The following is a 12,948-nucleotide window of genomic DNA, read 5'->3' as shown; positions in this document are numbered from 1 at the left end:
TTGCTCCCACATCCAAGTGGGTTGCAATATTCAGGACATATCACCAAAACCCATTTAGGAATGTCACTGGCTAGCCTTAAGCTTAACCATGCTAAAACAAATGTTTGTAATTACAAAAATTGAGATGATATTAAGGAAAACGTATCACAGTTTTCATTTATAAAAGCTCCTAATGTGCCAGTATGCAGTATACCAGGAGCATAACATCAAAATACTAGCACTTACACTCCTTGTTACTCCATATGGAATTTTAGTTTTTCAACTACTCCTTTTCACTAGGAGAACTTCCAACTTTATAGGGATGGCTTCTAAGCCCACTCTTCATTTTGCTCATGCTCATTTTCTTATTGCTGATAGCTCTGTCATATGCAACAAGCAGCTGTAGCAACAACAGTTAGAGGACTCAGGTCAGAATTCCATCACCAGAGCATGGTATGAGGAACCATTCTGACAAAACAGAGACTCGGTCAGATGCCGTAAGGCATGTTTACAGTGATTTACATATTGTTGGCTTTAACTCTGATGGTCAGATCTTGGATTCAGGCACTTAGAATTTGAAACAGGAATGTAAAAACCTACAAGGATTTTCAGAACTGAGCAAGGGCCAAATCTTCACAGGGCTCAAGAAATCTGATTCCCATTCAGTTGAAAGACACAGGATGCTCGTGTGTATCTTTATGCAAATGGTATTTTTAAGAATTTGACTGAGAGCTCATTAGACAGCTGCTTCCTCCAGAGACAAAACAAGGGCCTGAACACAAAGTTGGAGATGCAACTGCTGGCTGTCATCAATCATCTGTACTCACCTACAGCTGACTTCTTGCGCTGCCTGTGGAATTCATGGAGAGGAGCTGCTTTGGATACAACAGGTGTCTGGAGAGTTATCTTTGCTGCTGGAGGGATAAGCCTTCGTTCAGTTAGGCTCAGAATATCTACAAGAATATGACATCACTGAGCTATTCGTACACATTCCAGTTATGAAAGAAAAAAACAGAAACCATAAAGAATTAAACAATAGCACAACCGACTTCTTTGAATTCTAAATCAAAACTACAAAAGCAGTAGGTAATTTTTTAATAAGGACATTCGAGGAATGTAAGCTTTGCCTATGAAAGTTGACAAAGACATGAAACACATTATAGTGCTGATTCTGAGAGTGATGTGCTTCTACAATGGCAATGTTATACACAGAATGGATGAGAATTAACTTTTATAAGCTACAACATAATTACAACTGTGGACTGATTACTAAATTATCCAAGTGCAAGTCTACTTAAAATTGAATGATTAATAACCAGACATTAATCATAACTGTTTATCTTGACCATTTAATTTTGTTACAGAAGAATCCTCCATCAGGTACAGTTCTTTCTATGGCAACTCAGCTGACGTACAACGTAAGAACCAGGAAGGCTGATGCTCAACATAACGAAGTTAAACCACCACACAGAGCGAGTGGTCTGAAGTTAATCTCTACCCTTTGCAGTGTTTGAGAAAAAATTCTTACAAGATTAGAGGTGCCAGAAAATTTGATTGCCAGATAGCTGCTGCAAACAGCAAACCACGTGGCTTATGTGGCGTACAGCTGGTGCCTGGCAGCAGTGCCCAGGTGGACTCCTGTGACTCACCTTTCTTCATATCTTCTTCTAACAGGGGTAAGGGAGAGTCCACACGATGAGAGGCAGGCAAAACCCAAAGCTGGCTGCTGGTTTGACGCTTCACTCCCTTCTGACTACGTGTCTGGGAAGACACAGAGAAGTCCTGGATTTGCAAAGACATTTTTCTACTCAACATAATAATAAATATAAGTTCTGCTATAAATAAGATCTAATAATGTAACAGTGCAAGCATTGCTTTTACTTCTTATGCTACAGTAATGTTTTCTGTCGTTACCTTAGTAATTTAAAATGAAGTTAATTAAATCCAGTTGCTGTCTTGTGATTTCTGCTATGCAAAAATCAGTGTATGAGGGGTTCAAGAAGGGGTCACAAGAAGTTTTCTCGGTTTTAATGAGTGCATTGTGCTTTCTGGTGCTTCTGGCATTACAGAATGCATACACCAATATGACACCAGAAAGAAAAGGAATTACTTTAAAATATGGAAAGAATGAATGAATACTAATGGAATTCAAATAGGTGAAACTATCCAGAAAGCAGGGAACAAGAAGTATCTCAGAGTTCTGAAGTTTCAAGGTTCTTTAACTACAGCAGGGAATGACACAGCCTAATAATGTGATGTGGAAACATGTGCCATGCTGGCTGTGCTAGTGTGGGAATTAAAGCTCCCTTACTTCCCTTTTTTTTTTTCCTGTTCTCCAGCATTTTTAGTATCCTCACTTTCTGCCTGGACTGCAAGTTGTTCCCAACTCCTAAAGAGAATGAGAACCAGAGCTTCAGCACACGTAACTCCAGACAGGTAAGTAACATCACTGAGAACTCTCACTTAAAGACAGTGAATTATTACCAGCAGAGCATGATATTCCTTGCTCTTGTCAGACTGACACCAGAAAATGGAGACAAAGATTTATTTCAGGGTTCACCTGAAATAAATTCAAGAGCTGGCTGCTCCTAAATAGCACTGTTCTGTTTGCAGTGCGGGCAGACCCCAAACATCCTGGAACAAAGGGTCCCAACCCCCTAGGATCCTAAGCTGTAGGCACCTCACCTGCCTTCTGCGTGTCAGAACCTGAGCACAGAGGAGCTGCAGTGCAGCCACGGTGCTACGAGACAACCAGAATCTCAGACATCTTCCCGTGTGAATAATATGTTCTAGGGAAATGTGTTATGGAGGTTATGATTCAGCAAGTACCTTTTTCGCAAGTCAGCACAAAGCCTGCCCGTTCATGGTAGGTACTTTTAAAGTACAGTTTTATAGGGCTGGAAGGGAGCACTTCATCTGTACTGCAGAGTAAAGCTTACGCTGTATAATATGCTTGGAGTGTGCTGAAAAACTATGTTTTCATTTCAAGCACTTCTGAGCGTAATTAACCTGGGACATGAGAAAAACAATTCTATTACCCTTTCTAAAGTGTTTTTCTCCTGTGGATAAACCTCTCCCTCTTGATTTTTTCTTTTTGCTTTATTTTAAATGGGGCACTTGTTGCAACACCATAGGGATTTTCTGATTAGTTTTCTATTTGTTTTCTTTCTTTCTTTCTTTTTTTTAACCTAGACAGCAATATTTAACCAGAACAACTGTTTTTGAAAATATATGTATGTCTTTCCCCCAGAAAAGAATATAGTCTATTATTAAATACAAAGGAAAGATGATCATAGCATGCCTCGAAACTATAGTTTATCAACCAAGAAGATTAGATAAATGAGATTTTCCGAGTATTAGAAAACCCCTCAACTTGATAGCAATGGTGGAAAAGGTATGTAACAACAATCAATCATTTCATGATTGTCTGCTCCAAATTGCCATCTGCCTTCGTATTTTTGATTAAGATCCTACTGAGATTTGATGTACACAGTTAATAATCCCCACAAAGAGAAGGATGAAATAGTAAAATCAAATCAGTGGCAGTAAGGCCAGTTTTCAGTATGCTCAGAAAGCTGGCAGGTAAAAGCCTGGAGAAGGCACATTTATTCCAGTGCAAAAGGGAAGAGGTCTCAGGCCACCTTAAGCACCACACAGATCAGGTAGGTAAGGCTCAGAGGCTCTCACATTGGTGGATCCTGATGAAATACACTGCAGGATACCTACAGAACTCTCTAAAGTAATCTCAGAACTGCTGGTTGGTCTCCTGCAGAATGGCAGCTCTGCCGGAAAAGCGCATGGTGCCCAGCTTTAGAAATGGATGTGGGTGTGTTGAGGGACTCTGACCCTGTTGTTTTAACCACAATTCTTGGGAAGAAAAATCTTAAACAACTGAATGAGCTAATTACAAATATCTGAAAAGAAAGCGCCTCATTCTGATGATCAAGCCAAATAATCTTAGTAATACATGGTAAGTAAATAAAGTGCTTAATTCTGGTTTCGAATGACCTGCTTTTGGTCCCCTGAGACTAAGAACCAGCATATGGAATTCAGTGCAGGAATACCCAGTGGTAATAAAGGACTTCTTATTCAAGAAAATTTCTGAGTGGGAAAATCACAGAGAAAATCCAAGTTTGTCTTTTTCGTTCCAGTTTATGTAGTCCTGCATTTTATCTATCTGATCATTAATACAGTTTCCACGAGATGCAACACTGTGACACCAGTATTTCTCTCACATTTTGTTTATCTAAATAGAATAAACTCCAATTTAAACAGAAGGCCCAACATATAACCTTCAATATGCGCTAAGTGGGCATCTTCAGCAACAGGTTTCACACATTATTCTTACCTACTTTAAGCTCTTAAACTAATCAGAGATATCTCTGAATCATTAATTTTCCACGTTATTGGAAAAATCAAGCTTTGCTCCTTTGACGGCCTCCTGCTAGCTCTCCCAGCAATACACCTCCATCAAAATCCTGCCTTAGCAGGTGCAAGAGAGAATAGATGGAGAACTTTGGTGAATCTCACATCTGTTTTTTGAAAAAGGGAACAGAAGCAGCACAGAAGGAAGTAAGAAAGATAATTGCTGGCTTGAACTACAATACATTTTACTTATGGGCAAAGGGCCAGTTTACATCAGGCAGAATATGCAGGACCATCTTATTGGAATTCAGGGGTGGCCCTCCATTCTTGTCCGGAGACAGCTGTAAACCAGCAGCCCATAGCATCACAATCAGGCACTGAGTTTTGTTGAGGAATGCTGATATGTACAGAAGCAGCTTCAGCAGCTTCGGCTGCACCCCTACCTAGCAAAATGACAGTCAGTCTCCAATTCCAGATGACAAGAACTGGAGAAAACCTTAAAACAAATGGTGACCTTTCAAAAGATTAATTTGTTTACCAACAAAACATTCTACGTTTGTCATCTGAGATGGAGGTGACCTTCACATTCCCATTTCTAGGTTGAAAGGATTCTGACTTCACTCATCTGTTAAGTTAACTCCATCTCACCAATTATTTCCTTTTTAATTTTAGTGACAGGATGATTTTATTAATCCACTGTGCTGTTTATTATGATTACATACCGTAAGACAAATGCAACAAGCTTATTTTGAATTACTGTCATGTAGCATCGATTGGTTTAGGTCTCATTCTGCTACCATTGACAAACCGTGCTCTGACTGTAATTATCACCAGATACACGAGTTTCAAAGAATCCGATTTTGAGGACCAAAGTCCTGCTCTTCTCCTACAACTTCTAATAATCCGAAAGGAAAAGAAATGCCAAGCTCTGCCTTAATTTATAGCTCTGGAAATGAATAGACCCTCAGTGATAAGCCTTAGTGATTAGCACAGTGCAAAGAACTGAGGATATAACTAGAGATTGCACTCAAATAACTTAGCTAAAAAAAAACCAACCAGCAAAACAGAATCACTGCCATCACCATTACAGCCACGCTATATAAGATGCAACTCATAAAGGCTAGAAATCATCACCATATTAAATTCTAACTCATGAATAAATTAAGAGGTTCCTAAGTTTACAGCATAATATATATTTATATGAAAACAGGGACCAAAAAGTGCCAGTATAATTCTATAAAAGAACAGCAGTCCTATGGAAATGAAACATATAGTTGTGAATCTTTTCTACATTGCAGCAGTTAGCCAGAATTATTTTTGCTGCAGTTCAGATTACTGTTTGTTTTGCTGGATCCTCACGGGAAGAGTGCATACTTAATTATTGTCTGCTTGTCTTTTTTCATTTGTTATCCATATGTAGTCTACAAAATAAAGCAATGCCCGGTCTGACCATGGTGTTTCCAACAGAATTACATTTCTCATTTGAAGATAACTACAGAGGATGCAGCATTAGTGCTTATCTATCCAAAGAAATACAGAAGGCCAACAGTAACGGCACAATTAATCACTTGCAGTTTCTGTCATAATATATCAGTATACAACAAAAGACAAAGAAATTTTTCATGAAAAAAATGAGATCTTAGAAGTTTGAAAACGAAAATAATTTTTCAAGCTACTCAAATGGCAAGATAGCAAAAAAGCCTGTGTGCTCCGTGTGGACCCACTCAGTTACAGCCAGCCTGCCTGCCATTGCACTGCGTGTAAAAATGCTCAGGTCGCCTTGAAAACTCAGATGCTGAGAACTGTTGGAGAAAGAGGTGAATGCAGTTAACGAAGTGATTTGTTTCTCATTCACGTCGCTGGGAGAGTCCTTCTGCCACTGATTTTTTGGGGGGGGATGATCACTGAATTTACGTACATATGTGGAGCAGGTACATGGGTACGCTCACGTGTCTGCACGTGTGTGAGATCCCGTGTGTGCGTGTGTACAGATATTGCCCTCTAATGGCTGATTAGCAAAAATAAGGTAGGCAGTACCTAACTTCATTCTTCTTGCTGTTTTTTGCTTCCCAAAAGTAAAGGCCATACAGTTTTAGACCTGCAACTACACACGGATTTGTTTCAGTTACCATCGGTGATCTCCAGCTATCGCTGCACTGAGTGCTTGTACACCTCACACTTAACAAAAATGCCTTTGTCCACAATCTAGGTAGTAGACTTTGTGAATCTAATTGCAAAACTGTACCCCCAGCGAAGGCAGAACATTTCAAAACAAAGATCGTGTCATGCAGTGCAAAAACACTTAAAAGCATCTGCTTAAGAAAGCTGTAAGATACATGACAGACAGGAAATACCCTCTTGTTTTTTCATCCAATCTCCCTATCACAAACATCAACTGTGAATATGTATCAGAAGTTTGACTAATTTATACTGTTTGTAATTTCAGTCAACATGAAGAAGTTTTCTTGGATATGTTTCAGTGAGAGCAGTAAAACACATGGCACTCAGCAGCGTAACATTCCTCTCTGTGAGGGTTTTAGAGTGGTTCTAAAAAGCTATTAGCCATGATGCTTTTCTCTAATTAACTGTATATCACAGGCTTAGACAAATCACCCTTTAGTCTGGGCAATAGCTTTCAAAAATCACTTTTATAAGTGGCAGCTTACAACTGTGCCATTCACAGATTGCTTCTGGTACCTAAAACCAAACCCCCCAGAATCTTATGGCACTGGACTTGCTGCATAATGCTTCCATTGTAAAAGTAAATTCTAGGAGAGCACTCTTGTACAAGACTGTTGGGCATGTTCTTTCACGTGGACCACAGTGTTGCACTAAATTTGAGAACATAACTGATCTCTTCTCGTGGTATTTCAGAGGAGCAGCGGTTGCAGAACAGAAAGTGGGAGGACTCAAAGCGTAATGTAGCACAACTTAAGCAGTGTAGGAGCAGAGAGAAGGGTCATGATGTGGCCACCGGTCAGGGGACCCTCAGGGGCCTTGAGAGGTGTTCTGTACCAAGGGAAACAGCTTTACTGAGCTGGATGAAACGCTGTGCTTCAGAATCCCTCAAAGCTCAACTGTGAGCACACTACATTCATGAATTTGCTCAAGGATTCTGATTCAGTGTAATCTCTATTTTCCTGCTGAGCGACACTGATTTCTGATGCTGCAGCCCTATGGCAGGATTCCTTCTTTTATTAAAGTCAGTTGAAACTAGCATCAAAGCGAAGTACAGGTGCTCTAGGCTCATTCACAACAACCCTACTGGCATTTGAAAACAGGATGTGCTCACATCTTGTAAAGAAACATCTGTGGAATAAATAAGCAAAAGTCCACCCTTCCTTGATCTCTGGGTCACAGCCTGACCTCCACAAGCTCCCGTTTGTTCCTCTTCCTAATCTTACCATGATTACACACATTCCCACACACATTTATACTTTTGCTGGACTGAGGTTTCACTACCCATAACTGTTATGCTGCATGTTTGTTTTTCCCAGTGTTGTCACTCAGAGAGCTTTGTTACGTATGAATGTCAACAAATAGAAAACTATGAGGTACTTTCCCTTACAACGTACAGTTTTTTAGTTAGGTCTGATCTGTATTAACTTTACTGGTGAACAGCCAACGTGTGCAAGTCCACAGGACAACAAAAGTTACTTACAGGAGCAGGTTTTTTCTTAGTTATACGTGGCAGCCTGGTCTCATAGCTCTTTTGTTTCAAAACAGCTTTCTTATTGATGCTTTCTGGGTCAAGCATAACCTTCATATCCATTTCCAGCTGCTTCTGAAACATGTAATGGAAACATGGAATGTGCATGGTCTTAAAACAGTAGGCCATAAGTATTCAGGGATTGACTAACGTTACAAAATGATGCAAAAACAGTAGGCCATAAGTATTCAGGGATTGACTAACGTTACAAAATGATGCAAACGTGCAAAACGATGACTAAAAAAACGCCGTTACCTCACTGTCCCCTCAGAGCTGGGCAAACAGTGGAAAAGCGCGTGTTGATTAGACAAACAGCATAATAAGGCATCAAACCACTACTGGCACGTATTCCAAATTTGTTCAATTAATGTCACTGCAGTGTTCTGAAAGTCCCAGATTTGCACATCTTTGAGTAACGTTTTAAGTGCAAAAGAGTGTTTCACTGACTTGGTTAACAGGGGTCAGTTCTAAATTCCATGTACCTGTGCCATAACAAATGATTTAATAATTACAAGTTAGGAAACACAAACAAAGCAAATAACATTTTTAGAAAAAATTCCCAACTATTAATACAAATTATCCTGTTAGAGAGGAAGAGTTAAAGTCGCGTTTTATATGATGCTGACATGGATATTTCTTTCCCTGAATGATGTCTCAGGTAAATCTCAGATTACTTTCCCCATCGATTTTGCATCTCAGCCTTACAAAACAACCTGGTGAACTAGTCAAGGGTGTGCAAAGTATGCATCAAACCAGAAATACGCAGAGACATACCCAACATGCAGTCCTGACCTGAAGCACATATCCTATAAAACCCAGAGGTGGTGTCATATATTTTTGTGCTCTGAAAGCGTCTTGAGGTGAAAACATTTCAGTTCATGATAACGCATGTGCTTTCATTTATGTCTGTACTAATTGCAGTGATACCTCCCAATGCTTTTATTGCTTACTGAGCAGTCTCTGCACCCAGCAGGGTTTATTTACTGACCAGTGCCAAAGAGGGAAGAGTCCTGAGGTGGCAGGGAGGAACGGGGCACCAGGCATGTCAGCACAGCACAGTTATTGAGAGCAGCTGGAGCCCTGCCACTGCTGTGCTTGTTTCCCAGGGCATGGATGTGGGAATGCAAAAAGCCCTCTTACTGTGTGAAATCCAACTAATGATATTTATAGATGAGAACTCTCTGCTGATACTTCTGTTGTGTAATCATAATAGAGGAATTTATGAAAATTGTATTTTCTGACAAACAAAACATGCCATGACAAGTGCAAGAATTGTTGGAGGTACGTTTGAGCTAAGAAGGAATTGCATTACTTTGTCTAAGCACTAAAACCTGGTGAATTTATTTATCTGCACAATATATTCCTTTATTTTGATAGTAATTACAAGCAGATGTATCAATGAGACACTCCTTTAGATCTGGATCTGTAAGAACAAAAGTTATTATCCAAGCCAATTACTCTTTTACCCACATGGCTGCACAGAGACAGAAAGTTCAATTTGCACCTCATCAGTGATTTTGTGGTATTTATTTTATTACTATAACACTACTGTACGGAAAGGAAACTGCTTGTGCTATTAAACAAGAATTGGGAAAACCTGAGCATCTTCTCAATTAAAATAGGAGATGACTCACAATGCAAATTCCCCAATCAGACAGTGCAGCGATCAGCACCGGAGTGGCAGATTCCACCCAGTGTAACAAGAATGGAAACGCTTAATTTGAAAAACAAAACTCAAACAAAATAACAGTAACACACCAATAAAGGTCACTGCATAGGCTGGCGTGTGGCAGTGGGCAATTCTATAGCAGCAGGGTGCTATCATGGGTCCTTCTGTCTGCCTTCCCCAGTGTCTTGTATTTAAACTACCTTGAGCCATCTTCGTGTTTTATGAAACAGATGAGAAAGGCAGTGCAAACCATGTTATGATGCTGATACAGCACCCTGTGAGAATGGGAATTATTGTGCTCTGTTATTAGCACGGTGTACGCAGGAATATACAAAACAAGCTGATGTGATCAGTTAAGGATTCACTCCCTCTTATACTTCAACACAGAAAACATTTCAGAGCCGAGAGCATTTTGCTGTGGCAAGCCACCAGGTCAAACTCAGTTCTGTTTTGCAGTTACAGGTGGTGCATGGTTTCAAATAGAGTCTGACTCCCTTATGAACGAATTACATTATGTTCGTCTTTGAAACAACATACATTACCAGTAACTAAACCACTTTTCAAGTCTATTGGTGGCACTTCCATATTCTAGAGCCTTCCAGAAACAGTGTTTCATTTACATCTTTAATTCTATTAGAGATGAGAGAATATTCACTTGGAGTCTTTATAATTACTGCAGGAGGAAGACACCTTTTATGGCTCTCAGGCATCGACATCATCAGAACAAACCCAATTACAACACATAATGAGAAAACAAACAAACAAAAAAAAAAAAAACAAAAAAGGAGGGACAGTGCTTCACAACTCCCCAGGTTCACCCAGCCTCATCCTGCTGCTGCTATGACTCAGAAATACCATCCTTGTGACTAAAGAATAATTTTAAGCCCATCCTGACACCTGTGGGCAAGCTATTTCACTCACAAGAATTCTATGTGAAAATTGCATCTGTGCTCGTGTGACTCCAACATTATTTTATCCTAACTGCCACAAACACAACCTGAGCTCCATTTCTGCTGTCACACGACCTACTACAGATTGCAAAGCACAAAAATATCACTCTGTGAATTATTCATTTCTCTCAGAACCTCCGAGAGTCGAGAAGTTGATTTCTTCAAGCCTACATAACCAGAAATACTGCCTGCAGATGGAAAGCTATTTGTTCACAGACCTGTTATTCTGAGTGGAGAAAACACAAAAGTACACTTAAATAAAACCAAAAAATGTTCATAGTTGCTAGTGAGGCAGAGACAGGAAGTGAGGAACTGCAGGTGGTAATTTCCCAGCTGGATTTCACAACTATTCAATAATAAAAGCTTTTTATGTTGGCATGTGGACAGGCATGTGGAACAGCTGGCAGAACAGCACTGTTTGCCCCTTTCCTCATCGTGGGAAATGAGGGGCAGCTCGTGTGACACTGGGTGTGCATCTCTAAGCAGATGCACTGGATATAGAAATGAAAAGAGAAAGTCAGGGCAGCATACAGCATGAGCTCCCCTGTAATTTAAGCTCACTGGTGCACACGAAGAGCTATAAAACCACTGATAATGGGGAGTGTTCAGAGTAGCTGCACTCTGTCGATTTGTTTCAAACATATGTGTGTTCATACAGGACAGGGTTGGGATATTGGCAAACTGCACTCTGCTTTCAAAACACCACCAAGCACCATTCTTCTCCATTCAAAACTGAGAAAGCCAGGAGTACGTCAGTCAACAAACATCACAGTTCATATTCTTTGCCAATTACAAATGAAAATATTTTCAAAACAGTAACAGCAACATTTTATACAAACATAAAACATATATAAAAAGATTTCCAACTTCTTCAGTACAATCTCACAGAATTTCATTTCTGTAGTTCTACTGAGTAAAGAAACTTGAGCAAGTTAACAAAACTCAGAGCTCTCACTGCACTTTTTCATCACTTCAAGAGTAAGTAATATTAAAATATTACTTCATGGCAAGACTTCTTTTATAAAGAATAGGAGTGCCAGGCTGCTCACTCTGGCCATACAATTGCATGTCACTCCTGGTAACAGTACAACAGAACGCCTCTCCTTAAAGCTCCCACTTACTTACCAAACTTCCCTTGAATTTAAATTGTAATAACCCAAAGTTGTGACAATGGGTATTTTTTACTCAATTAATTACATACATTTGTTTTTAAAATGTGTTTGAGGAAACTACCAGAAAACTCACCCGACGAAAGTCAGATCTTGAAATAAAAATAAAAAGTACTTCAGATACAAACATTTTCAGAAGGCTTTAAATTAATTACAAGGATTACAGTTTTGGAAGACAGTGAAATGTTGGACTTCAAATGTTGGATCTGAACTTAACACAGAGGTTACTGCCCTATATAAGAAAGAAAACTGTTCCCACAGCTCTGCATATCTCTTACACAAAGCCAAACCAGAGAACTGGTCTCATATAACACAAACTCATGCTATTCCAGGATACAATCCCTTTTATTTCAAAGGCATTTCTTGCAGAACTGCAGCTATGCATATGGTATTTGCTGGACTGGGACCTTACAACAGAATAAACATCTGGTTTCAGGATTCCTTATCAGCATACATGGGAAATGGATGCACCACAATGATACTCAAGTCCTTCCTAACCTTGATTTTACCCAGAAGCAGGGAGAAGGCTCCTGCTCCTCAGCTCCCTCATTCTGCTGAGGGTCTGTAACAATTCAGTCACCAGATGCCGTGTTATCAAACCCTGAACTCACATGGAGCCAGAACAAAAGGCCATGGGATCAACCGGTACCTACGAGATGCCAGTCCACCCATTTAGTGCAGTGTCTGGGAAACAAGTGATGTGTGATTTCAGACCTGTGAGCCTGGAGAAAGGCGCAGTGCTGCTCTGCTGCATGCCTGGGCAGTCATGGACTCAACGGGCACCGGTGGTAAAACCAGCTGGTTCTCAGAAGCACCACATTGAAGGCCCCTGTGTTAGAAAGAAAAAACAGTGAGGTCTGTAAAACCTACCTTGATGTCACCTATTAAATGCACACTGCTCCCATCTGGTTGCATCTAAAAGACTGCATTCTTGTTTAAACTTTTATTAAGCAAAAAATCACAAGTGCTAGCGGTAGGTTGCTGTAGCTACTTAAGACAGCATAAACTTTTGTATTGATTTAACTTATACAGAATGCAACTCAAATAGTAAATGACCCAAAATAACTTAAGTTGGGCCAACATCCCCATTTGCTTCACAAGATTCTG

At 39.9% G+C, this 12,948-nt stretch overlaps 1 protein-coding gene across 3 annotated transcripts in view; it reads right to left on the bottom strand.

Annotated features, from left to right (window-relative positions):
- Nucleotides 1-12,948, bottom strand: part of IQCH (IQ motif containing H) — a 60,479-nt gene that overhangs the window by 46,484 nt on the left and 1,047 nt on the right. For 2 of the 3 annotated variants that reach the window (XM_085234065.1, XM_085234066.1), the window contains exons 3-6: nucleotides 12,556-12,670; nucleotides 8,006-8,128; nucleotides 1,629-1,761; nucleotides 807-932 (exon numbers count right to left, since the gene is read on the bottom strand). In XM_085234065.1, coding sequence (XP_085090191.1) covers nucleotides 807-932; nucleotides 1,629-1,761; nucleotides 8,006-8,128; nucleotides 12,556-12,609 — 436 coding nt within the window. In that variant the 5' untranslated portion in view covers nucleotides 12,610-12,670. The remainder of the gene's footprint in view (nucleotides 1-806; nucleotides 933-1,628; nucleotides 1,762-8,005; nucleotides 8,129-12,555; nucleotides 12,671-12,948) is intronic. The other variant, XM_085234064.1, reaches the window with a different exon arrangement.

The sequence above is a fragment of the Meleagris gallopavo genome, chromosome 12 (assembly GCF_905368555.1).
Source record: "Meleagris gallopavo chromosome 12, MGAL_WU_HG_1.1, whole genome shotgun sequence".
Lineage (NCBI taxonomy): Eukaryota > Metazoa > Chordata > Aves > Galliformes > Phasianidae > Meleagris > Meleagris gallopavo.
Note: the sequence above shows the minus strand (reverse complement) of the source record. Positions and strands in the feature narration are given on the sequence as shown.